A 27,743-nucleotide genomic window follows, 5' to 3' on the forward strand; every position below is an offset into this window, starting at 1 on the left:
CAATAGGTGCTCGCAAATTGCACATGCAATTTCAAGGGTGCAAGGGTGTACAAATGACACCCTGTTGCACCCCTGAAATAGTGATGTGCACCCATGTTGTGCACACACATGTCCCAAGGGCATGTGTGTGCACAACATGAAACTTTGAAAAATGCACTCAAGTGCATTTTTCACAGTTTTTGCAAATTACCATCAAGTTCAACTTCATGATAATTTGCGCCCCCCTATTCACGAAATCGCTATTCTAAAGTGGCTCTTGCATTGCATTTAAGGAATCACAAATTGCGATTCCTTAAATCCAATTGCTATTTGAGAAATCGCAAATAATTGTGAATTCTCAAATTGCGAGTGCCTTGAACCTTGATGCATCAAAAATGCCCTTTTTGCAGGCGCAAATGGCCGGTTTTTGCGAATGGCATCGTTTGCGCTCGCAAAAATGGTTGATGCATGTGCCTGATAGTATTTTGCATTGTGTTTTGCGAGTCGCTATTTGGAAGGGGAGTTCCCTTCCTAATAGTGACCCCAAAGCCATGTATGAATGTTTTGCGACCGCAATCGCGGTTGCAAAACACTCTCAAATTACCACCCTCTTGAAGAGAGTGGTAATGCACTCGCAAAACTGACGGGGTCCCTAGGGAACCCCTTCCCCTTTGCAAATACAGGAGAAATTTATTTTTGGGGGAAGGCAGTAGTCCCAAGGACCACTGCCTCCGTTTAAAAATGAAAGAGAAATAAATGTTTCCTTTTTTCAGGCTGCATTTAAAAAAAAAACTGCTTTATTGAAAAGCAGTCCCAGACAAGGAGGTGTGCTGAGCCCAGCAGGCCACCATCCCTGGGAGGGCCAGCCATTCCAAATGGGGTCGCAAATTGTGAGTGTCTCATTAATATTCATGAGCCTCGCATTTTACAACCCCATTGGGAATCCCAATCAGTGCCTCTGACTCTGTTGTACATTCTAAATTGCGACTTCAATTTGCGAGTCGCAATCGAGCGCAAATTGCGAGTCGCAATTTAGAATGGTCGTACATCTGGCCCTTAAACTAGTATTCTTGGTAGTGTCGCAAACATTGTACAATATTGTGGCAGGGCTTGAACTTTGGAGCACAGTGTCAATCAGTGGCTGAGTATCACACCTTGAAGCACTGAGTGCATAAGAGAATCAGCCCTCGGAGCACTCTCTGTCTCACTCGATGTCCTAGGCTCTGCATTTCGTCCATTGCCATAGGAGGCCTAGAAACAAGCAAACAAACAAACACACACACACGCAGACACACACACACACACCCTCAAGTCAGCAGGACTGCAGGGGTGACTATCACAGTCTTTCAAATCTAACTCCGCGCTCTCTTCTCTTCACAGCTGTCCAGTGACGGATGCAGTGGACGTACAGATTATCCACAACGGTGATTCCCTGGCAGTTATGTTTCAGTTAGAGACCTTTGCCTTTAACGACCAGTCTGCAGTGTACATGAGCTGTGATATATCCCTGTGCCCGAAGACAACACCAGACACCTGCAGGGTAAGTGATGGGGTTGATGCAGAAAAGGAATTTAATTAATTTCCCATACCATCACTTGTGTGAAAGGAATGAGGTGGGGCTGCACCATGGGGGTGTGCTCAGTGCTGACACAAAGCAGAAGTGTGCTCCTCTTTTAAGACTGCGCCTGCTGTGTTGTAGCTCTTTTCGGGGCCCATAAAGCGCTATGCGATGTATCGGAATCTATAACCGAAGCTAGTAATCAAATCAATACATCTAGATAAAGTGAAGCACATCAGACTCCACAAGGAATTCAGAGATGGTTAGGCTTTCAAACCATAAGGTTTATTAAAGGTTAAAAGTTTACAGATTCAAAATCATCAAATCAGGATCAATCGGTAATGAATGCATTTAATGAATATGAAGTTCAAAATCAATCAAAGTCATATAGGAAAGAAAGCAAACTAATATAAATTTGACTCAAAGAAAAAGGTGAGTAAAGTTGGTTCTCCCACAAAACAGGTGCCCTACTCTGATATCAGCTGCCTGCAAACTTTCTGGAAAGGCTTCTGAGCTCTCTAATGCATTGCAGTTGCTTAAATCAGATAAACCTAGGTTAGCCATGATCAATCTTAATGTCGATGTAGTGCAAAATATCTAATATGAAAACAACTCCATCATCTTCTCTTGTGAAACCGTGAGCTGTGGTTGCCTCTTCCTGTTTCCAAGCTATGCTGTCTCCAGCTCATGCACTATCACAGATACTGTCCTGCTCTGCGCCAGTCCACCTGTTTCATGATATGTCCCCACGGCTCGCATCAAGAACAGGTCGCTGGCTCAGAGCCGAGCTTAGAGCCTGCTTTTATGCATTTGCACTGTCAAATGAGCATGCAATGAATTCCTCCTACTTAGTCCATGAGCTGCAGACAGTACAGCTCATAAACTGAGAAAGTCAAACACTGCTCAATGTTTCAGAGCTCTGCAACCACATCATTAAAAGGCTGCAGGCTCAGACAGGAGCTGAGTGCATGTTATTTTTTTTGTTATTTTTTGAAAGAGGTGTCTAAAGTTAATATATATAATTCAAGATTTTTCCAAAATAATGCACGAAGTGCAGACAGCACAAGCCAGAAACAGTGACCAGGGATGAAAAATTTGCTAGCATTCGCGCCAAGAATTTTCATTTCTATTAAAGACACAGAGGCGAGGATTATGCTTCTCTTTCGTTTATTGCTACTCACAGCAGCCAATGAAAACGTTTTATTACACAAAATAAACTACATTTCCCATGATGCTTCTACTTGCATCATATCCAGTCTCACCCCATAAGAGCCACCATTTCCTTATCCTGAGCCTCTTTCTTTGCTCGAATTCTAGAACAATGTAACATTAATCAAGTCCAAACTATCATCCTCTAACGTGGAAGAGCCATAACAACTGGAACGTTATACATCTTCAATCAGAAGCACATCTATTCTGTCTTCTTTTCGGAACTTGAAAGGAATGAATCATAGGAGAACCCATAACTTCTGCGAACAGAATATAAAATACATACAGTAGTCAGGTATTACCGATATTGTAACATAACCGGGTGGGATAATCCTCACCTCCGTGTCCTGGAGGCTTCGGATTATGCTTGTTTAAAATTATGAAAAACCACAGAAGTTATATCACCCACCGGTTTATAATAAAAGTGTTTAAACACAGATTCAGATGACCAATAAGCAACTCTCATAATGTCGTGAATGGTTGAACTCAACAGGTTTTGGACGCCATAGCACCATGCACTGAATGTGCACCAAACACCTGGGTATCCACCCCAGCCACTTTCATACCAATTTTAACCATCTCGCTACTGTTGCTGTAGACAGTGGATTGAATGGTTTGTGCAAGGCGATCAATACCTGTTTGGAACCTTCTGGTCTCACGGATCGTGTACTATCCTCATATGCCCTCAAGCATTGTACCACACATAATTTTTCATTATTAGGAAAAGCATTATACTCAATATTACTTGACATTGTTTTCGTTATGCTCGTAATGGTAAATGAGACTCCCACTGGAGTATATACATACTGTTATGGCTAGAACCTTTACGTCAGAAGAACGACTGCAAGCAGAGAGACGCAATAGCATAGCTAGTTTAATAGACAATTGTTTTCTAGATAGTTGAGAATTACAGGGCCATTTATCAAACAGATTTAGCACTAGCGACACTTCCCATAAACATGAAAATGTTGGTTTTGGGGGGTTAGGTACTCTAATACCCTTAAGCAATTAACACACAACTGGGTGCATACCTATTGGTCTACCATCTACCTGCGTATGTCCTGCAGAAATGGCAGATGTAAAATTGTTGATAGAACGATATACAAGCCCTCTGAGGCTTTTTCAGACAGACAATTTACAACTTGGGATACCACTGCCCCCACGGGATCCATGTGCCGTTCTACGCACCAACCCAGCATTTCCAAGCTGAAGAATATATTTTTCAAGTGGAAGGGGCCCAGGCCTGTCTGATAAATTCAGAAGCTTTGTCCGAAATTCCTGGCATTTCCCATTGTTGCCGGAAGGCCTCCATGCCATTAGGGACAACTGCCGACATTACCAATGGGTGCAGTTCCCCATGAGGGCCCTGGAGCAGCGTCTGAGACCAAGGGAGCATCCTTGCAAGGTGGCTACTCATTTCCAAAGCGATGTTACCAATATCACTTCTGCTTGTTACCGAACTATGTGTGAGGTCACTCGGGGAATGAGGATGAATGAGGGAAATGAGAAAAAAGTCCTTCACCACTGGAAGGGTAACTCATGTGAGCACTCCATGAATAGGGGAAAAGCATAGTTGAAATTCCGCGCCCAATTCTGGGTAAAGGCGTCCGCCGCCCTCTACAAGGGGTCTGGCCTCCAGCTGAAGAAGATCTGCAGTTGTCGATTTAGTCTGGATGCAAACAGATCTATCTCGCAAGGACCCCATACTTCCGGTAACCATTGGAGAAGTTGCGGCTGAAGAAGCCAGTCGCTGTAATCCACAGGTACCTGGAATTCCAGTCCACGACAGTGTTCAACTGCCCCGGAATGTACTCCGCCATCACAGATATCTGATGCTTCAGGCAGTAATGCCAGAAATCCTTCGCTATTTCCACAAGTAGTGACAACCTCGTACCTCCCAACTTGTTGATATATCTCACCGCTGAGATATTGTCCATCCTGAGGAGGATGCAAAAAGACACTTGTTTGGGGAGAGAGTCCGTATTGCAAAATGACCCTGCTAACAGTTCCAGGCAATTGATGTGGAGTGATAATTCTTGAAGAGACCATCTACCTTCTGTGGAGATACCTCCGCAACGTGCTCCCCAGCCTTTTCCACTGGCGTCTGACTCGATAACTATTTCCGGATGAGAGACGAAAATGCCTCTGCCATTCCAGGCCTCTACTTGGCCTAACCACCATTGCACTTCGTCCCTGACTTCTTGCGTTAACGGAACTAGATCTGTGTATGAAAGTCTCTTGCATAGGTATTGAATCTTTAATCTCTGAAGGGCCTGATAATGCAGTGGGCCTGGAAATATCGCCTGTATTGAGGATACAATTACCCCACTGTCCTTGCAATTATTCGTAGAGATGCCACCTGTTTGGATAGAACTGAGGTGATCTCCTTCTTGAGGTCCCATAGCTTTGACTTGGGAAGACTCATTTCAGCCGTCTGTGAGTCTATTACAAATTCTAGCAAGTCTATTGACTGGACGGGGGCTAAGACTGATTTGGGATTAATGATCGTAAAACCTAGGTTTTGCAGAAGGGAGACCCTCATCTGCAAGTGAAGTTTGGCCAATGCTGGAGTCTGAACCATGGTCAGAATATCGTCTAGATAAACTATCATGCGAATTCCTTGTGTTCTGAGATGGGCTATGACCTTGGTGAAACACTATGGTGCTGAGTAAAGCCCGAAAGTAAGGGCCAAATATTCTAACCATCGGTTTCACCATTGAAACTGAAGAAATCGCCAATGAGGGGGGTAGATAGGGATCGTCAAGTGAGCGTCCTTTAGGTCCAGCCGGACCATCCAATCCCCTTTTTTTAATAGATCGGCCAATAGAGGGATGCCTTCCATCTTGCAATGTTTGTAGACCATGAAGTGATTGAACTCGCTCAGGTTTAAACCAACATGGGACCCGTACCTTTCTTATGTGCCATGAAAACATTGCTGCAGAAGCCGCAAGCCCTGTTGTCGCAATAGACAATCGCATGTTTCTGCAGCAATTCCTCTATTTCAGTGTCTATAAAAACACATTCTGGTTGGAAAAAACTCAGTTGTCTGGTGTATTTGTCTTGAAGGGGTGTCTGGTAGAATTCTAGATGAAATCCCTGAATAGTCTGTAAAACCCACGCATCCTGAGATAACACCCTCCAATTGTGTATGAAGTATTGTGTACAACCCCCAAAGGGTAATTTAAGCAAATGCAGTACACTTACTTGCAGCTTTTTGAGCTTGGAAGCCTTCTTGGTGTCCACCTCTATTGAACCGGCGTCTGAACCTTTGCCTTGTCGGGTCGAAGGTTCCACCCGTGGTAGAGTCCCAGTCTCCTCTACCTCGTCCATAGTCTCCTCTAGGAGGACCTTGATAATATTGGCGGCCGGGCGAGCATCCTCTGCCTTCCCCGGCCAGGTGAAAAAGGCCGGCATGGAACACTTGTTTGATACCTGACTGTGCCTTGTCCAGGGAGATAAATATACCTACGTACTTGGACACGTCCTTGACAAATCTATCCCCAGAGGGATTGCCTTCTGCTAACGGACCTGACTCGGCAGAGGCTAATTCTGTCAGATTGGAGTCCATACTTATTAACAAGGGTTTGTGCTTCTCCGTGAAAATGGTGCCCGTTTGCGTTCCCTAGCAGGCAGATTGCTCTTTGTGTCCACCCCACTAGAATATCTGGGTCAATGGGAGTGGCCAGATCTTTGCCCATGAGAGCCATCTCCAGTTTCTTGGCCAATGTTCCTGCTACGTTGAGTAGCTTGTCCTGACAGCCTCATCAGACTCGACCAATGCCCTTTTTTGGATCTTTTGCATATTTCTTAAGAAACATCAGGAGGTTGGCATCAATGTTGGGGGTTTCTGCGACTCTGTCTGGGATATCTGGGCAAGGGCACTCCGAACGCAGTCTATTTTTCACCTCTTTGTCAAAACCCTTCCTAAGGTTATCATGTAGGTAGTCTGCCACTTCTGGGGAAGGAACCCAATCCGAAGATCTGGGGTGGACTATACTTGTTGGGTCGAAAGTAAACAGCGTATTAGAGTCCTTATCCGGTACCTTATCTGTCTTCCTAGATCTCTGTTTAGGTGGCACCTCTTCGTCGGTTGTATCGGTGTCTGTGAAGACCTTTTGTTTACATTTGGTCTTACCACCACCGGTAGTGGATAGCATGGTATACCCGTGATCCATTGTGTTTGCCTTAGGCAGACTAACCAGTGCATAGGCGCGGGGCCATGACCCCGATTGTGGTAGATAGGCATCGGCGGGAGTTTCTTTTCATGGTTCCAGAGGATTGGTAATCCCATTCCTTTTTGAACATTTTTCCAGTTGTTTGGTTATTGGCTTTAGAGCCGCTGCCAAGGCTTGTTGCACTGTGCCCGCGACTGTGCTCTCAATGGCACTGTTGACTGACTGCTGGACCGAGGTTTCCAGAGTGTCAACAATATTATCTTCAAGGACATTTTCTTGCTGTCCATCCTCATAAGGTTCATCCTCCTCATATCTCACCCATTCTTCCATTATGTGACACTGATCAAACTTGTGCCAGGATAATGCATAAATGGAAGTATATATCTAGGAGGAGTAAAGGGGGAGCCACCCACGTGCACACCAAATAGACTTTACCAGAATTATATTTAGCTCCTCAGCAAAGCTGTACTCTGAATTATTCCAGCCCAGTACTAAGGCGTAATGAGGCACGTATTAATTCTGTGGAGCGTGTGCACACTCCGGGGCCGACTGCTCTTGCACCCGGTCAGGCGTCGATAATTTGTGCTGCTCTGTGGAATTCCAGGCTATTTTTAGCTCTGGACGAGCAGTGGGGAACGTTGTGACGTGCGCAGGCCAAATGTAGCCCAAATGTAGCCCAATTGGGCTACACACGTCCGACGTGTCTGTGGCTGTCACTGACATCAGTCCGAACAAGGGAAGGCCTCTGACAAAGTGCTGATTCGCGCTTTACTTCTGTTTAACGAATATGCCCTCAAAGCCTGTGAGGTTCACCGCCAACCGGCGTGTCACAATAGCTCCCGTGAGCAAATTCCAGCCACGATGCGCGGTTACACGAGATCGCGCTTTGCACGAGGGAACGTTGAGCCGCCCTTGGGGATCAAGAGTCCTAACATGGCCAAATAACAACACTTGCACATAAGCGCGTACTTTTCGAACCAATTAAAATTAAAATGACACAATTTTGGAAGAAAAACAACGCCCGTTCGGGCTTCCGAACACACGCGCAGCATGTGAATCAATTTATAAATATGCACTATCAATACACAAGTACGTTAAGTACATAATTTATGCAAATGGTTATGCAAAAATATGGATAGCACTTACCTCTGCCATGAGCAGCAAAGAAAGGACTCAGGATAAGGAAATATTGGCTCTTATGGGGTCAGACTGGATATGATGTAAGAAGAAGCATCCTGGGAAATGTAGTTTATTTTGTATAATAAAACGTTTTCATTGGCTGCTGTGAGTAGCAATAAACGAAAGAGAAGTTTAATACGAAGCTTCCAGTCCTGTAATAGAATTGCCTCTCTCTTTTTCCACCTTGTGCTGTCTCAAGTTCATGCATTAACTGTGGAATTTCCAGTTATGTGAATAAACATTCGACAACTGAAACTCAAAAGAGGCTAGTAGCTCTCCAATCAATCAAGGAAATTTGTAGAGCACACTACTCACCCTTGAGGGACTCACGGCGCTGGGGGGTGCTGCTACTTCTTGAATAGCCAGGTGTTGAGTAGCCGCCTGCAGGTTAGTAGGTCTTGGGTCAGCCGTAGGAGGATGGGGAGGGTGTTCCAGGTCTTGACGGCAAGGTAGGAAGAACGCTCAGCCGCCGGAGGTCGCTCTACAGATGTGGGGGGAAAGTAGCGAGGGCACGGTCGGCGGAGTGGAGCTGACGGTTCGGGGTGTAGAAGGTGAGTCGTCTGTTGAGGTATGCTGGTCCGGTGTCGTGGAGTGCCTTGTGTGCCTGGGTGAGGAGCTTGAAGGTGATCCACTGAGTCAGGGCTGCTCTTTGCGGCACTAACACACAGGAATTCAGAGTCAAGTGCAAGAGGGTTAAACAGTGCACTTGCATCATAAAAGAAAATAGCTGTGCCCTGCACGTGAGGAACAAAGCTGAGAGTAGTAAGGCACGAGTGTGCATGCAGAAAAACAAGGATGAGAGGTCTGAGAAGGAAGTTTGTGAGTTCAGGAATCACATTTTTTTTTAGCAAACTGTATTAGCAGTAGTACAACCTCTCAGAAGTTTGATGGGGTACATCACAAATTCGTAAGTGGCAACCAAGCTGCATCGGTTATAAGTTGGTGGTAATTACATATGAGAAAGCAGCAATAGTAAGACCTAAAAGTCACTTTGTCACTCGAATCAATCCATTTGACCGAGCCATTTACCCCATGCTCGCTCTTGCTTGGTCAGGCAACTTCTCGCCTCATATACGGGTTTCTCCTGCATCGCACACCAGTCCAGTCGTTTGCACCACTGTGACATGGTGGGAGGCATGGGACTTTTCCATTTGGCAGCTAAATATCATTATGCTACCATAGTGTCTGTGCCTAGGAATGTACTGTCTGCCCAGGAACCCCCAGATTCCTGCAGAACCCCCATGGGGAGAACCAGAGGAGTGTGTGGGACCTCCTATCCCAGCACATCAGTGAGTCTTGTTACTTACTCTGTCCAGTATTTGTGTATTGCTGTACATGACCACACCATGTGGTAAAAGTCAGCTGGGGTCTCTGCGCAGCAAGGGCAATCAGAGCTCAAGAAGAAATCGGCTCGGTGCAGCCTGGCTGGAGTGAGATAGGTGCAATAAAGGTTAACAATTTGATTTAATCTCAATCTGGAAGGGATGTTTATGACTCAAGGAGCTATAATGGCATCCCACCAATTATCATCCTCCAAGGGGCCCAACCATCGCTCCAAGCATGTCCTAAGGGAATCTAGTGTGTTAGTTAGATTAATATTGAGAGTTTGATAGATGTGAGATATCCCTCCTTTTCCAAGTGCACCCATCAGGAGATTGGTTTCTAGTGGGCTGAAATCTAGGATAGAAGTGTCACAGCGGACATGGGTAGTGAGTGTGTGCATGAATTGTAAATATTTATAAAATTGTGTGGAGTTAATGGTATAGGCGTCCTGCAAATCTTGAAATGTGCGTAAGTGAACCCCGGACCAGATATCGGCAAATTGTGTTATGCCAGTAAGGTCTCATTTCCCAACCCCTTCCAGTGTGGCCACCTCTTTCAACCAGGTGCAGTACCACAAGGGGTCTGGAGTATGAGGTTAACACCCCAATGTGTTTGTCAGAGCGCAGATCAGGAATTTAATTTATGGATGCTGTGAGAGCAGAGTGGGGAGGGGCTTGGAGACGTTCAAACTTTCAAATTTCAGACGTTTCAGGTGAGACTGGGAGGTTGAGGGTTGAGTTCTAAGGCACAACCTTTGTTCCTGCAACATTGTCAAAAGGAAACTCACTGGAAATAGCATAGATGAACGCGGCAAGAGAAGCTAATCGAATGATCGAAAAGAGGTAGTTAAAGGCATAGAGTACTGGACAAGAATGTTCAGATCATCCAGACTGAGCTATTCACCTCAAAAAATAACAATATATCTTTGCAGAGCTCAGTGGTCAACTCCTATAAAGTAATAAACAGCACTGAAAATAATGCAATGGACACTGTTAAGATATGAAGAAAGCTAGAATCAAACAAAATATTTAGGCACAATGTGATAAATTGAGTTTCCATGATCACAACATCTGGTCCTCATTATGAGTCATACGAAGCAGAATTCCTCCCTGCCGGATTTTTTACATCCAGGTTTTCTGGACATGGAGTAACGAGGCCTGGTTTTACTAGGTGGTGATTGAGCACTTGACCTATCTAACTACGGGGAGTCAATCGGTCTGTTGAACGTAACAAATGTACCTCCAGTGCTAGAGAATACCCAATTCACCAGTTTTCCACAACTTGCCCAATACCTGGCTTAAGACAAGTTTCCTTCTGCCCACCCATTTGGCGGAACTTCGTCATCTGGAAAGATCAAGAGAGATGGGTCACATGCAGCCAAAGTTAGGTCTAGGGCTAACATACACAGATGTTAGACCACATACTCTCAAAAATCTCAGCCGCTGGGTTTGTTCAAGGTGTGTGGAAACCGATGTAGTGCAGTGCAGGTGATGAACGTGAGTGAATTAAAAGTGACTATAAGGACAAAAAATATGTTTATTGGGGATTGTCCTAATGCCGACTATTAAAAACCGCCTGATAGTTTGAAATAATTGAACTATCACTAGGCAATAAGTGAGGTCAACATGTTTCAGCCGGATAGCTTACTGGCTCGGCTTTCTTCAGGACCATATAAAAATAATGTGCTACTGCAAAAGAATACCATGAGTGACAAAATCTTACTTATTAGTTTAGTCGTTGGAAGAAAATAAATCAGTGGTATCTGACCACCCTACCAGACATGTATCCCATGTATGTGTAGTTTTTTGAGAATTATTTCTTCAATCCTAGAAAAAAGAAAAGTGCTGTCAAGGGAACCATTAGGCTTGAAACGGTGAACAGAGTATATACTTTTTGCATGGAGGTACACACACATTACTGAGTCAATAATACATTGTGTTTGACTATGCCCATTCGACACATTAGTCTGTTGGGGAGTTTAAAGTTCTTGGTAATTACTGAAGTTATATGTACTCACCCAGCTTTCTTTGGGAGTAAGCCTCACCTCAACCGGCAACTGCTCGGTGGCGGGGCCCCGCTCTAGAGGTAAGAAAGAACACAGGGGTGAAGGGTAATCGCATTATCCGTCTTCTGTACCCATTGTGTCCCCTAATCGCAATATTAAAACCTCAATATCAATGACCCTGAACCATGAAGTTCAACACCACTCGCGGCCGCAGACTGGCATCGACTGGAATAATTACTGAATACATCTAAAAACATGACCACAGGTCTGATCTCATTATTTGTTATATGTCATGATGCTTACTGACCTCTATAACAATAGTGATGTCCTTGCTAAATGACCTTTATTATAAAAATACCTTCACAGATTAATAGAGTCAAAAAGTGTTTAGTGAAGGTTTGTCTCTGTTATGCTCTTTAAATTAGTGAAGAGTCACTCCTGAGCCTAACTCTAACATTAAGAGCACTGGGGAGCCCGTGAATTGAGGTAGTGTTCCATTCAAGTATAGATGGTAATAACTGTTCCTTCAATTGTAGGCACATATATATTCAATGGGACCAGAAACCAACAAAAACACAACCATTACTTGCAGCCAAAGTAGTTAAAGTAGTTTGTGGCTACTCACCTATCCATCGGTACCCCTTCACGGTCTGCGAACAGTGTGGGAGGTACTGAGGATGGTTTAGCCTTCCTACTTATAGTGGTGCTGATTGGCCCAATTAGTTTTCATCATCCAATTTGGCAAGCGGAAAGCCCGCGAAAGTATATCAGAATGCCGGCATGTCTCCAAAGTAGTTCGCTATTGGAGCAAATCGGCAGCCTTAACGTATACTGAGTCAAGTGATGGTCTTGCGTGAGCCCGAGACGCTATCTGGGCTATTCGTCCCGAGTGCGCATGCGCTCTAATGTCAAAACGAATACCCGTGACTTCTAAGCTGATGTTACACGTATGGGCACTATATTTACGCGGTGATTGAGCACTTTACATTACTTGTAGCCTCATTCCCCAAGTTTTGATGACAAGTGAGCATGCATTGCTTTCCCCTGCCAGAAACCATCTTTCCCTTCCCTACTCTCCACACACTCTTCTAACCTCCCACCTCAGGCATACGTTTACCAACTGCCTAAAATCTGGTGTTAACTGTATAAATGACTCTTACAGATTTGGGAATTCATTATGGTTTTACAGCTGGTAAAAGTCCCACACAGTAATTAACCTTTGGATGAGGTTTAGCTTTTATTTAACACAAGTAACAGTTAAAGTGTGTGATTTTCATGTGCCTTCCTTTACTGTACAACTCAAAATGAGGGGCCAAGCGATGAAGCAAAGATCTGAGACCATGTGGCGTATCATTTATGAGCAATGTGTGAGTGTGGCAAGAAGTGGGTTGCCCTCCTATGTTTGCACAAAGGTATCCATGTATCTATGATTAGGGCATCCAATCTTTAGCTCAGGGGTGCAAAGAACATTTTAAAATTGAGTGCACATTTTCTAAAATTGTTCCTAACTAAGAAGACAGTGAGAAAAGAGCAAGAATGTATTTTTATTATATTTTCATAAAATGTGCGCTAACTGATAAGAATGGAAAATGGGCATCTGCACTAATAAAAACAGAGGTCACGCGAATAAATTGATGATTATGCACAGTGGCAAAGCAAGGGTGCCATGGTCCTAATGCAAGAAAGGCAGTGAGCTTTCTTGCCAGTGGCTGAGTAGCAGGCAAACTTTGGGTGCAATGAGCCCTAAAAACCCTTGACCTCGTGTGCCCGTGGGTTCATGTAATACTACACCATTCTACAGAAAAATCACAAAAGCACCTATACAACTGTTCACTCTGAGGTAAGCAAAGCAATTCTTGCCCATGTTTTGTATCTCATCCCGTCTCTAGTCTCACAGGAATGGTGGTTGTCTTGTGCATAGCTTCTATGTGGACCATTGTCACATACACCAATGGCCTAATTATGAGTCTGGCGATCCTCGGACCATCACATTACAGACTTGGGGGTCATTCCGCCCTGGCACCACTGACCCCCAGGGAACCGCTGTTCCATGGCAGTGGCATGGCGGTCAAGAGGCATAAATATGAGTCCCACCAAATATATTGCGACTTTCCTCACCGCCACTGATTTCATGGAGTTCTTTCCTCCATGAAAACAGGGGCGGTGAGGATCCTCACTCCTTGTGGATGCACACAAGTGGCACAACATTTGCCCCCCGGTGTGCATGCATGCCCTGTTCCAGCACGGCATGGACTGTGAAGTCAATGTCGTGCTGTAACTTCATTTGATGTTCCCTTTGAGGTGCCTATTTTATAGGCAACCCCATGGGAATGCCAAAGAATTGCCCGCCAATTACTAAAAAAAGTCATTATATGGCGGGCGGTTCTCACGCTGTTTTGGCGGTGCGGTGGTCCCACTGCTGCACCATCATACTCATAATCAGCCCCAAGTATGATGCATTCACTATCTTATAGTTTCACTTTTAGCGTTGTAGCCATAAAGTAAAAAATCCCATCATGCAAAGTGTAGTTGGTAAACTGGTGGCCTGTTATAAAGAGTGTTAAGAATCTGCCTGCCCCATTATCAGCTTGACTTTTGTAGGATACTCTCAGTTCACAATAACAGTAGTTCATTGCGCCAATTTAGGAACTCTCGCTCTGAGAATGGTCAGGCAGGCACATTTCATGTGCCTGCAGTACGACTCAAACGATCAGACAGATTCTTTTGCTGATGATGCTACATCCCTCAAAGACTTAGAATTAAAATGCCCACCCCTTCGATGCCGTGCAACTAGCTTACAGTCACTTTCTGCTGCTGGTGCATTGGGGTTCATCCTGACAGTGTCGGCAGCAGATTGTCAGTCATCAGAAAATACTGCCATACCCCAGCCTTTCCCAACACTCCACAGAATGGGCTGAGAATGGTGAGCCTCACTGGCCCTAACACATCATTTGATCTGTTGAGAAAGGGTGGATGTAAAGAATGAACACCCGTAAGACACTGAAAGCTGGAGCTTGCTCAGTGCATCTGCAGGCTGTGTGTGATTAGATGTCAGTGTCACATGCTGTAAACAAATGCCGTGTGCAGGCTCGAGTTCTCATGGTCCTGCTTCCAATTCATGTGTCCTATTAACATGTACCAGCACTGCAGAGAGTCTGTCAGGGGTGAGAGACAGAGCGGATGCTCGGAATTGAACGCTGCCCTGCCTGCGGATGAAAGGGTCTGTCATCGCATTTTTCAAATACACCACTACTTTTTAAATTTTTTTAAATTTGTTCTGCTAAATAGTGTAGTGTCGCGCTCTAGTCGTTGCGTTACGACGTAACGACGTAGAGCGCGGCCGCCATTTTAGAGAGAGTGCGGAGAGCTCGCGAATGGAGCAGTCGCGATTCCAGCGCTCTCCTGAAAGTAATAAATATACTATTCTACTTACCTGCACACCTGCGTTCACGAGTGTTATTGGGGGAAAACACCAACATTACAAATGGCGACGAGGTCAGGAAGCGAGGAAAGGACCGGGTGAAGCCAATGAGTCTAACCGGCTACCCACCAGCAAACACAGCCACGTGGAGAGGCAGCAGCAAGCAGGCAACGTGCAAGGAGGAGAGCGGGGCAAGAGAGAGAGCCCGCAGTCACCAGCACAGCCCCACCACACGACAGGCTGCCCGAAGGAAGAGCAGGCGGGGTCTGAAGCCGACTACAGGCAGAGGGACCGGCACGACCGAGATAGCGGAGAAGGAGATCTCCGCAGACCGCCGGTGCATAGCACAGAACACGGGCCCTGAGCTCACGCCCAAAATCGGGGGAAGTACGCCCGCGGTGAGTACAACAGCCCGAATAGGGAAGAGGGGCAGGGCGGAGAAATGCCCTTGGCACACACTGCACGGGTCATCACACTCACAGTGAACAGCCCGACCACTTGGGGCCCTGGCGGAGCAAGCAGGACACAGCACAGGGGACGAAGCTGCGTCCCAGCAGAGCCCTACACGTGTACACAGAAGAATTTCACCAGGCAGTCCAAGGGCGGAGGAAGAACTACACGAGAGAAGAGTAGATATGTGCGTCCAACCCTCCTCGCTCACAATGCCAATCCCCTTCCTGCCCAAACCAGGGGATCCCTCAATGAAGTGGGAGGACTAGAGAGAATACTTTAAGGACTACCTAGAGGCCCTAGAGGATGAAAATGGAGAAGCATTTCCCAGCAAAAGACAGAGGAGGATATTGCTTCACAACTTAGGCCCAGAAGGCATCAGAGTGTTCCAGAATCTAGTCCCGACGCCAAGACAAGCAGCTGATGACGACATATTTCAACACGCTATTGAAGACCTAAACAACCACTATAGACCGGCAGTGTGCAGGTCCATGGACAGGTACAACTTTCAACAGAGGAAACAAGCGGTGGGGGAACCCATAGATGACTACGTGGCAGCGTTGAAGAAATTGGCGGTCACATGTAAATTCGGCACCTTACACAACGAATTCATTAAAGACCAAATAGCAATGCACACCACGAACTCAGCAATCCAAGACAAGCTGTGGGTAAATGAGGACGCGACCCTGAAGGAAGTAATCGCCATGGTAAAGAAAGCGGAGCTATCAAAAAGGTGCGCAGAGGCGGCAAAAAAGGAGACCGCCGCCAGACCCATGGTTAATAAGGGCACGGAAGCAGAACCACCGGAAAGTGGCAAGACAGCAGCGGGAGACGTGAGGACATAGGTCAAAGGGACATACAGACCAGCACCAACGAGGAAACCAACAAATGGTGGCAAAAACGTGTGTTACAGGTGCGACAGCCTGTCCCATGCGAGCTATGACAAGCGCTGCCCAGCCTTCCGTGCCAAATGCATGTTCTGTGGAATCATGGGGCACTATGAGAAGGTGTGTCGCCGCAAGCAGAAAAGACCGGCAGTCAAGTACGACGCACAGGAATCAGACGTAGAGGGAGAAGGTGAAGAAGAAGAGGATATTGTACTATGCATTGATGAACACATACTGGGAATCAACTGCAACCGCTCCAAGAAGCCCCAATGCGACCTAGTAATAGGGGGAGTACCGATAAAGATGGTGGCAGACTCAGGATCCCCATATATGATAATACAACGGAAGGTATGGGATGAACAATTCAAATGCCACATAGGACATCAACTAGAATGCCCAGACATTCGACCAGTCACGTTTACAGGAGAACCCATCCCTATGGTAGAGTATCGATGCCTGAAATTTGAGTTTAAGGAGGGGAGTGCAGAGTGCAAGTTATACGTGGCATAGAAATGTCCCTCAGTTCTCGGATGGGTCGACCAAGGGGATTTAGGCATACAGTTGAACCCTGGAGGTACCACACAAGTGCTGATGACCGGCCCTGAGCAACCAACAGAGGTCACGAAAATGAAGGAAGACTTTCCCACAGTGTTTGGAGAAAAAGTAGGCAAATTGACTAAGTTCACAAACAAGATTGACCTCAAGGCAGGTGCAAATCCTGTGTCCCACAAAGTGAGGAATATCCCACTGGCAATCAGAGAAATGGTACAAGTGGAATTATAGAGGCTGGAAGATAATGACATCATAGAGCCAATAAACAGGGAAGAGTGGTTGGCACCATTAGTTGTGGCGATAAAACCAAATGGCAAGGTCCGCCTGTGTGTGGACCTGAGGGAATTGAACAAAAACATTATAGTGGAAAAATTCCCACTACCTAGAATAGATGAAATGCTGGCGAAAACGAAGGGGGTGAGATGGTTTTCCACCATTGACATCACCTCAGCCTACTATCAAATAGCCATACACCACACCTGCTGAAAACTAACATCATTCAGAACCCCATTCGGATGCTACCAGTTCCGCAGAATGCCATTCGGCCTAGCATCGGCAGTGGCCGTATTCCAGAAACTGATGCACAAACTGTTCAAGGAAGTGGACGGAAATCAGTACTTTCAGGACGACATCTTGGTAATGGGCAAGGACAAGGCAGAACATGACGTGAAGCTGTCCCAGGTCCTGCATGTCTTGGAACGGAATGGGCTTACCGCTGAATGGGACAAGTGCCGGTTTGGTATGACGTCGGTCACGTACTTGGGCCACGAGATCAGCGATCAAGGCATCACACCTAAACGAGCCAACATCAAAGCAATATGGGATGCTCCTCTGCCGAGGAACAAAGAAGAAGTCAGGTCCTTCCTGGGCATGGCCAAGTTTTACAGTAAGTTTGTGCAGCACTTCGCCACCAAGACACACTACTTTCACCAGCTCCTTCGAGACAAGACAGCCTTCGAATAGACAAGGGAGACACAAGAAGAATTTCAGAGGATCAAAGTGGATATCAGCACAGCAGTTCCTCTGAGCAGATTTGATCAGCAAGCAAGATCAATATTAACGACAGATGCGAGCGAAAGGGGCCTAGGAGCAGTCCTAATGCAAGAAACGAAAGAAGGAGAAGTGACCACCATCAACTTTGCATCAAGGTCGTTGTCATCCACGGAGCAAAAGTTCAGCGTAATAGAGAAGTAGACGCTAGCAACGGTGTGGGCCATGGAGAAGTTCCGCCAGTTCACATGGGGCACGAGATTCAGGCTCAGGGCAGACCACAAGCCTCTGGTCAAAGTCCTCCCATCGTCTGGACATGCGAATGCGACTAAACGCATCGCCAAGATGACATTGAAATTGTTGGATTACAGGTATGACGTGGAACACGTCACAGGAGCAAGGAACAAAGTAGCCGACTATCTCAGTCGAGCCTCAGCCATGGAGGAGGCTCTATGCGAGTCTGAAGTCGAAGATATCCGAATAGCGTTCACGGAGGATCACGAAAAAGTGATAAGTGCGCAGGAATGGAAGGAAGCATACGAGAATGGCTCGGACATCTAGAAGGTCAAGCAATTTGTATTACAAGGATGGCCAGAAAAGAGGCATATAAAAGCTGAGCACAGGAAATTCTTCGGAGTAAGGGAGTAATTGTCCGTTGGGGACCTAGGGATCTTCCTGTTAAGAGGAAAAAAGGTGGTTCCTCTCAACTCCTTAGTGCCACACTTACTCGCCATTCTACATGAAGGACATCTGGGCATCGTGAAAAAGAAGCTTAGGGCGAAGCAGAGGTACTGGTGGCCAGCAATGGACAGCCAAGTAGAAAGACATGTGCGGGAGTGCTAGCTATGCCAAAAAGCAGACAAGTCACAAAGTTTGATGCAACCACCCTTGGGAAAAATCAACAACCCCTCTAACCCGTGGGAGGATGTGTCAATAGACTTTCTAGGTCCGGTGCTAGACACACAAGGAGTCCCAAAGTATGTAGTGGTGCTCATGGACAGGTACTCCAAGTGGCCTGAGATAGACATACAAGAAGACGTGGACACAGATAAGGTATTAACGTTTCTTACAACCATCTTCCTTAGATAAGGTATTCCATGCGCCATCCTAAGCGACAATGGGCCCCAGTTTACGTTCGAAAAATGGAAGGCCTACATGGAAAGGAACGGCACAAAGGTCAAGCACACGTCAGTATATCACCCGGCGGGAAACGGTTTAGCCGAGAGGTTTAATAGAGTCAACATGGGCTCCGTACAGTCAGCGATAGGAGCAGGAAAAGACTGGGAAAAGGAATTGATGTGCACTTTGTGGGCCTACAGGATCACCCCGACCAGCACAGGATACAGTCCTTTCCAGATCCTAAGAGGTCGAGATCCCTTTACCAAGGACAACGTTGCGTGGAAAGAGCGCACCATCATGAGCAAGTGGTCCCCTGCAGTTGTTAACCACAACTTAGAAAAAGCACAAAGAATATACACAAAACATTATAACAGGAGACGCAACGTAAAGGAGACGGAGTTAGAGAGAGGAGAGTGGGTCTGGGTCAAACTAGCCCAGTTGAGAAGGAAAGCAGACAGTACGTTCAGTGCGTCTCTGAAAGTGGAAGAGGTTTATAGCAGATCCGCTCGGCTGAGCGATGGGAAAGTTTGGTCTCTGGATCGGATGTCCAAATGCAACAAGATACTGCAGTGGGGAAAAGGAAAAGAAAGGCAGACAGGAAACCCCCAGGCTCCATGCACAGAAGTCATCCCGGCGGGTGAAGAAGCGGGAAATCCCGAAGAGAGCGAGGGAAAAAGGGGATATAGAGGACCATCCAGACAACCTGGAACTTCCGGGAAGCACAAGCAGAACACCTCAAGGGAGAATCCCCATGAATACGGAAAGAGCTAGGATAAGAAGCCCCCGAGAAGATACTGTGAACTCTTCCAGTACTCCAGTGAGACGTACACGTGCAGACAGAGCCGTGGTAAGGCCGGCCAAGTACCGAGATTTTGAGATGGGTGATGGGAACGAAGCAACCAGCAGGTAGACTGAAAGACATTACTTTTCTTGTGCATTGTATAATCCGTAAAGGAGGTAGATATGTAGTGTTGCGCTCTAGTCATCGCGAAAGGAATAGTCGCGATTCCGGCGCTCTCCTTAAAGTAATAAATATACTATTCTACTTACCTGCACACCTGCGTTCACGAGTGTTATTGGTGGAAAACACCAACATTAGAAATAGATTGCAGTATTAAGTTTGTAAATCAAGTCAGCATTGTAATACTGATATTCACACGGATACAAATCTTGGTTACTTCAACCACAGAACATCTAACGGCAGGGAAACACATTTATTGAGTACTGCTTAGGCGCATGGCTTCGGGGATGGGGGAGTGTTTGGGGTACTTCTTTAACCTGAAGTAAGTAGTTGTGTGCAAGGGCTTTCAGTCAGTATGATGAAGTGGTCTGTCAGATTTCACCTGGTATTTTTACATGCCCACACTGACAAGTACACACACACCTTTTTTCTCTTTTTAACTATAGGAACAAGGGAAAAACAATAGAAAGTAGAAAGTATTGATTGCCACCCCCCCTTTTTTTAATATTGAACGACTAACTTTTTAGTAATGTAATAATTGTTTATTTTGTCATTGTTTATGCAATCTTGATATGTATCATTTATGATTTTAACAGAAAAATTATTAAAAAGGATAGTTTTTTATTGATGTAAATTTGTAGGTCTTTTTTGTACCTTTCTTCCCTGTTGTTTGTTATGAATGCCAAAGTATTACACACACAGTTTATTTCCCTGTCCTAGGAATTATTATTATTATAGTCCTTGTTGTTTACACTATATTAAGTCAAAATACATTAAAAAAAAGTCTGAATTGTATCACTTTTAGGACTGAGGTGGTATGTAGTTGTTTTGGTACTGTCACTGGCAGGGGCAGGCTGTCGTGATCTCCCGAAAAGGTCCCTGGCACTTTTTATTTTACAAATTAAGCACGGGTAGAGCAAATAGCCAGTGGGTGTGGCCTCGTAAAAAATAATTGAGCACCTGCACCTCATATTTTACAAATTAAGCACTGGCTGAACCCCACACAGATTATACATAAAGTCGAATATGGAATACACAAATAGGGAGTGGACGAGTAGGTGGGGGAGGTCTACTGTCAATTTGTTGCAGTTGCAGTAAGATGGGCTCTTCCTGAGAGACAATTTAGGTAGTCGGGCCGGAGTACAGAATATCCTGTGAAGGAGCCAGAATTTCATCTGGGAGAGGGAGGAAGAGATTTTGTTGGAGACAACCGATTTCCAGATTAGATGCCAGGAGTCCGGGAAAATAGCCTCAGAGGGGTCCTATTTTCTTTGAAGTTTGAGACCAAGTTAGTAGATTTTGGTTTTAAGAGGTGATAGAACTTAGAAGATTGGTGGCCAGATGTATTCAAGGTCAGTATGATTTTGAGGAGGGAAGGATCTCCAGCTGAAGGCTTGATCTTGGATAAGCTGGTTTTAAGTTTAAGAAAGTCATAAAGGTCTAGGTCTAACAAGTTGAAGTGCCTGTCAATATTCAAAAGGGCTCTTTGGTATTGTTGATGATACATTTTCCCTATGAAGGTGGGTTTTGGTGTGCTGGATAACCGTGTTATGGGGTGGAGGTCACCAAAATTTCCCTTTCAATTAGTAACCAAGTGGGGATACACTTGAAAAGAATACTGGTACTGGCACTGGCCAACAAACTGTGAGAACTGTGTGTGAAGCGAGCAACATTGAACCACATTGACCATGATGCATGAGGTAATTCAGCTGTGACGTGTCAGCAGGGTGCTCCAAATCCCTTTGACTAGCAACCAAGTGGGGATGTAATCCAGCATTTGGGAGAACCAGAAGGAGCCCTGTCTTGCAAGAAAGATAAATTAACACCCCCAAGGTGAACAGGCAGACAGAGTTTCCTAATAGAAATTCAAGGATGTTTATTTTGCCAAATGAATTTGTATAGCAGCCTATCAAGTTTATGGTGAAAATCTTCAGGTAAAACTAGAGGCAACTTATTCGCAAGATAGTTAATTATAGGGTGACCATAATTTTGATGATCACTATACGACCCACCATGTGAGAAATCTAGGGCTCCAGTCCTCTTAAAGGAATTCTATTTTCCTCAGAGTTAAGGCTTCAATAAGCTGTAGTGATTCTAGTAAATATGAGTAAAACTCAAGACCCAAATATTTAATGAACATAGGTTGCCTGGAAAGACCATTGTTTTTGAAGAGGTCGCTGGAGCAGAGATTATTCAGACCTAGGATTTCAGATTTTTCCTTAATGAACTTGTAGTTTGCAAATCAAATATACTCGTCTATTGTCTGTCATAATGCGGGGATTTAATGGGATGCATTTTCGGACATTATTAAAATATCATTGGCGTAGGACGCTAGCTTGATGGTACCATTGTTAAAAGAGACACCATTGATGCAAGGTTTAGATCTGATCTTGTGGAGTAAGGGTTCTAGGCTCAGAATAAATAGAGACGGGAAGAGGGGACTGTCCTGCCTTGTACCTCTTTCTAGATTAAACGCCGAAGAGAGTAGACTACAGAGCTAACTTTAGCAGAAGGGCCACTATAAAGCGCCATGACCATTTTAGTAAAGGTATCCTATAAGTTGTATCTCACTAAGGACTCACAGAGAAACGTTCAGGAAACCCTATTGGATGTTTTTCAGCGTTGAGGGTAAATGCAACTGTTTCGGTGGATGCCGTCTCGGCCCTTTCAATTATGTGGCATAGGAGGTGGGTGTTAGCAATTGAAGGCTAATCTTCATGAAACCCACCTGCGAATGATCAATAAGTCGAGGGATCCAGTCATCCAGAATAATTAGGGAGATTGGTCTATAATTCTTCACCTGTGTCGGATCCTTACCATCTTTTGGGATAACCACTGTAGTGGCTTTACTGGCTGAACCAGATTTGAGCTCAGAGTCAGCAAAATGGTGGTAAAGGGCCAATAGGGTTAGTTTAAGTAAAGGAGCAAAGGCTTTGTAGAGCATAGCTGTGTAGCCATCCGGGCCTTAGTTTTATGCAGTTTTAATGAATGCATACCAAGTCTAGCTCATCGGCCAAAACTGGGGCGCTGAGACTCTTCTCTTAATCAGTGATGGTAGGAAGGGGGATGTCTTTTAAGTAAGCTACGCAGAAGGCCGCAGATGCTACAGAGTCATCTTTGTATAGGAATTGTTAGAAGTCTTTGAGGATTTCTAATATGTTTTGGGGACTTGTGTGGGTGACATTTGTTTTATCTGTGATGTAGTTGATACCCTTGTGGTTCTGCCTGTGATTTAAGCAGGAAGCTAGTATTTTGCCAGCTTTATTTGCCTCACATGATTTTAGGCTTTTTAATTTGTTAATCCATACTCTCCCCCTCTCCCTCAGGATTCTGTTGTATTCGTATTTTTTGTTAGCTAGGGTGGAGAGAGTTTGAGGGTTTGAACAGATAATGAAGGCTGCCTCCAGTAACTTAATGACCTTTTCCAAGTTTACTAGTTCTCTATTATGGCCTTTGCTTAGTTTGGATTGAATGTTTATTAGGGCACCTCTAACAGTGGCCTTCAGCGTGTCCTAATGTATGAAGGGGAGGTCTTGATGATTGCATTGGCCTCCAAGTAATTTAGTATTGTCTTTTCCATAGTATCTCTTAATGCGGCATCCTTGATTGATTCATCATTTAATCTCCAAATCTTGCGGTGGTTTCTCACATTTGCACCAGTAATGGATAGGATAATAGCTAAGTGGTCGGAGATTAATCTCTACAGTGTATCTGTCTGGTCAATTACACGGATAAGGGACTTGGAAATCATTAGGAATAAGATTTAGAAGAGTTGGAGAAAAAGGTGTAGTCCCAGTGTCAAGTTGTTGAAGTCTCTAGGTATCGAGTAGACCGAATCTAGTGCAGAGTTTGCTGAGTGATTTGTGGGACCTTGAGGGTTGCACGGCAGATTTGTACTGTCTTTCCATGGTCACAGCTAGGGGGAGATTGAGATCATCGCCCAGGATCATTGCTTGTGCTTTGTCTCATGGGGCATTTCAAGGAGTCCCAGAATTCAGGGTTATCAGAGTTCAGGCCGTATACTTTGAGGATATGAAAGCGGCTGGAGTTTTTAAAGAACTTCGATAGAACCCATTTACCTTTGTCATCTGTTATGTGCAAATTGGTGGTCAGATTTGAGTTCTTAGAGATGAAGGTGGTAACACTCCCCTTCTTACTTTCTGCAGGAGAGCAGAGAACATCCGCAAAACAACTCTTTCCTAAGCCAGTAGGACCCTATTGGGGGATTTTCAATTTAATAGATAGTGTTAATTTTTGTATGTTTAATTGGGTGGTTAGGGCCTTTGACATTTAGAAAATCAAGTTTTAAGTTACTATCTAATGGGCAATTATTCATAATGTTTAGGTGTGACCTCGCTTATTTGATGGCAGCACGTACAATGCGAATTGTATTGTAGATAAGATGGGTAGTATTGACCCTGAATATGATCCTAGCATAGGGTTGTGCAGTGTATGATTGATATAAGTAAATTCTGGAAAGCAGCAGGGGTGTAACATACTTGAAAACCCTCTGGGATTTTGTGGCTCTGGCATCAGCAAGTCTCTGGACTGGAGCCAATGCAAGGAATAGCCCCTAGTAGACGAGCCTTACAAGAAGGCAAATATAGAGCAACATAAATGCCATAAGGCAGAAATAAACATGGCATGAGAGTAAAGATAAAAATAAAAGGAGAAGAAAATAACCTTAATACCCCCCCATCCTCAACCCCCTTCCATCCCCACCTACCCTGAACACTGAATGTGAGGTAGATGACAAAGGGTGATACCTGCCCTTGCAGACTCACAACAAACAACAAGGAGAGTGTAGTGATTACAAGTTTTGAATCAGATGGAATCATAATAGGAGTTTTCTCCTCATTGGTATATAGGAACTGCAGGAAAGCAGTATATTTGATGAGTATGGGATGGTCAGTAGTCCGCGCTCACTGATAAGATCAGCAAGGATTGTGACTTCATAAACAATCAGAGTCACCCATTGCTTGGTTAATGCGGGGACGTGAAATAATAAGAACGAGGATGCCTCCTGTGGCGGTGGGCAATGGAATGAACGATATAAAACGTAACTATCAATGATCTGGGATTGAGTGACTTTAAGATTATGAAATTGACAGCCCCTGTTATATAAAAAGGGAAAAAGTGAGAGGGCGTTTGTTAAGGGTATGCAACACTTGTAACAGGCCTGGGCCTGCGTGTGACGCAAAATGACGACAAGTGTCGAGTAGCAAGTGGCTAAGGGGGCTGCTAGTGGGGCACTAAGCTAAATGTGAGACCATGTACTCTATGCACTGAGTGTACGAGAAAGCATGTAGTAAAACTTTGTAGAACATTGTGTAAGATAACGCTGTAGAACATTGTGGAGCAATGTACAGAGAGAGGTCTCTTTAAGCCCAGACAAACATTGGAAAAGGATATCGTTTTAATAAAGTGTACATTGATGAGGATCAAGGCAGGTCTAGTGCCCATCAAGCTAGTCTCTCTGTTGTCTAGGAACTACTGGCGGTCCTTTGGTTTGTTGAAGATTTGGCACCTTCGATTTGCCGAAACTCTGAATTTTGCTGGTCCGATGAACGAAAACTGTAGATTTGAGGCTCTGAGTCAGATGCGGAAGGCCAGGAAGGCCTTCCTTAACTATGCAGTGGGTCTGGAGTAATCCTGACAGACGTTGATTTTGTGGCCTTTCCAAAGTATTTTATTATTCTTACGCACATGGTTGAGTATCAGCTCTGCATGTCGAAATCTCAACTAGTGGCAGACAATCTGGTAAGTGGTGTTCCTGGTATTAGATTGAAAGGAAGGTACCCGGTGTGCTCATTCAAGCTCGAAGTCCTTCTTGAAGGTTAGGCCAGTCATTTGAGGGAATTTCTAAAAAGGAATTTCAAGAGTCAGATGAGTCTTCCAGCCTCTCAGGCAAATGTAAATGTCATGGTACTTATAGAGCGCACTGTCACCAGACGGTCTCCTTGCGGTATCGCCTATGCGGTTTCCTGGCTCTGATACTCATACCGCTGTGGAATCCCTCCTGGCTTTCCCTGTGAAGTGTCCACTCCTGGGCACCCCCAGGGTGAAGCCAGGCATCCTTAGCGCTGTTGGGGCCGGTGTGGAGGCTAAGCAAGCTATTGCCCAGAGTTGCAGCGTGGGGCCCGTGATTAGAATAGGCACTGAGGCGAGAATTAACAGGTCCGAGGAAATTGAGCCCGAGACCCCGCCGAGGCGGGAATCGAACCCTGGTCCCTGGCCAGAACTCTGCATCAGGGTCTGCCGCTCTAACCATTGAGCCACACTCCTCCACGGCAACCCAAAGATGCGTAGGTTCCTCCTGCGATTTCTATCTTGTTACTCAGCCACGTCCAATGTAGGGTTTTGGTAGTGATTTGAAATTTCTGGATATCCCTTATAGAAATGGTTGACTTGTCTTCCAGAGAGCTGATTCATTCCTCGGCTTCCAACACTTTGTTATTGATGGAGTTGATGTTGTACCTGATAGTGCACAGTTCTTGCTGCATAATGTCTGTGTTGAGTTTGGTAGTTTTAGCTAGATCATGCAACATATCTAATTTTTTAAATATCATGGCCATGGTGCCATTTGCTGAATTCTTGCTTTTGACAGGTGAGGCAAGAAGGGGAGGCTCCTCTTTGTGCGCTTTGTTGCCTGGTTTGGACTCCTTGTCAGTCACGGTTTTCCCAGATGGTAGGCGATTCAAATTGCATGCCAGGGTTGCGTGTCATTTTGATGTATGAATGGTATGTAGACATTAGAGAGCAGAACTGAATAGGTGGACAGTAGTGCCAACTGGGGAGCCCACGCAGTAACTGAGGAAAGTGTCTAGGTGTTGGTCTGCTTCAAGGGTAGCGTACAGCTAGGGTATCGAAATAATTCTGAACACCCAGAGTGCACCCACAGTGCATCACCTGAGATCACTGCGATCAGTGGGATGTAGCCAGGACCCAGGCATGTTTCAACCATATAACCATCATTGCCAGCGCAGTGGTCTCAGCCTAGGACCATGAGGACTCAGAAGGACTTGACAATTACCTCCATGACACAGAAGAATTTAGAGATTGAATTGTTGCATAAAGATGATGCTTCAGTTGGTCACTGAGAGGCTCAGTTAGAATAATAAGTTGTAAGTGCCGAAAATTCATCGGATCCAGCTCCTGTTAAAGCAACATTACATTAATCTGTGCCTCATGGCTGGCCACCATTGTAACGACATGAAGAGCATAGCGAGGATTTGCCTGAAATCATCACTCAGAGAGAATACTTTCAATACGATGTATGACCGGCCGGGCTTTTGGAGATAGCCTAGTGCATGTAGGCTTGAGGAGGTAAGCAGATTTTCTTACTTGCGGGTAGCGTGTACTGTGACGTGCCTGGAGCACTTAGGAACATTGGCCATGTTGTCCCACATAAAGTAAAGTGCACTCCAAAATCAGTGTGTGAGGGAGGAAAGTGGCATAATGATCTCACCGATCGGTTCAACACCATGCTCGTCAGTTGCCTGCGGTGTTCCAATTCATGAATCAACCGCTCTTTCCATCCAGGATCATCATTGTGGCGGGTTAGTTTGCTGTTGTCAGCCAGGTTGACAGGAGCAGCGTAGCTCTGCTGCCATTCAATGCACTGTCCAAGCCACCCCCCTCTCGTCTGTTTTAAAGACATCAAAAATGTTGATTTTGTTTGTAAAATGTTTTATTTTAAGCACCCCTAACAATCCACTCTACTCTCTATTGTTACTGCCCTTTATGCACCCCTCATGTCCTGCATATAAAGTGTTTTAAAAAGTTATCCCAGAGTGACAGTTGGGAAAACTGAAGCTCGCTCCCCTCCAATCTCAGTGACCAAGCTACGCCCCTAGTACTGCTGCATATAAATACTGCCTTTGCAGCTTTGCTGAGGCATGACAATTCTCTTCTAGAAGAGCTTGTGTTATTTTT

General features: G+C 45.2%; 1 protein-coding gene across 1 annotated transcript in view; it reads left to right on the plus strand.

Annotated features, from left to right (window-relative positions):
• The window catches only part of LOC144823830 (uromodulin-like), a 288,380-nt gene that overhangs the window by 197,533 nt on the left and 63,104 nt on the right, over positions 1–27,743 (plus strand). Inside the window, exon 3 of the mRNA XM_078682691.1 lies at positions 1,360–1,519. Within this exon, the coding sequence (XP_078538817.1) occupies positions 1,360–1,519 (160 nt within the window). The remainder of the gene's footprint in view (positions 1–1,359; positions 1,520–27,743) is intronic.

This window comes from Lissotriton helveticus, chromosome 3_1 (assembly GCF_964261635.1).
Source record: "Lissotriton helveticus chromosome 3_1, aLisHel1.1, whole genome shotgun sequence".
NCBI classification, from domain to species: domain Eukaryota; kingdom Metazoa; phylum Chordata; class Amphibia; order Caudata; family Salamandridae; genus Lissotriton; species Lissotriton helveticus.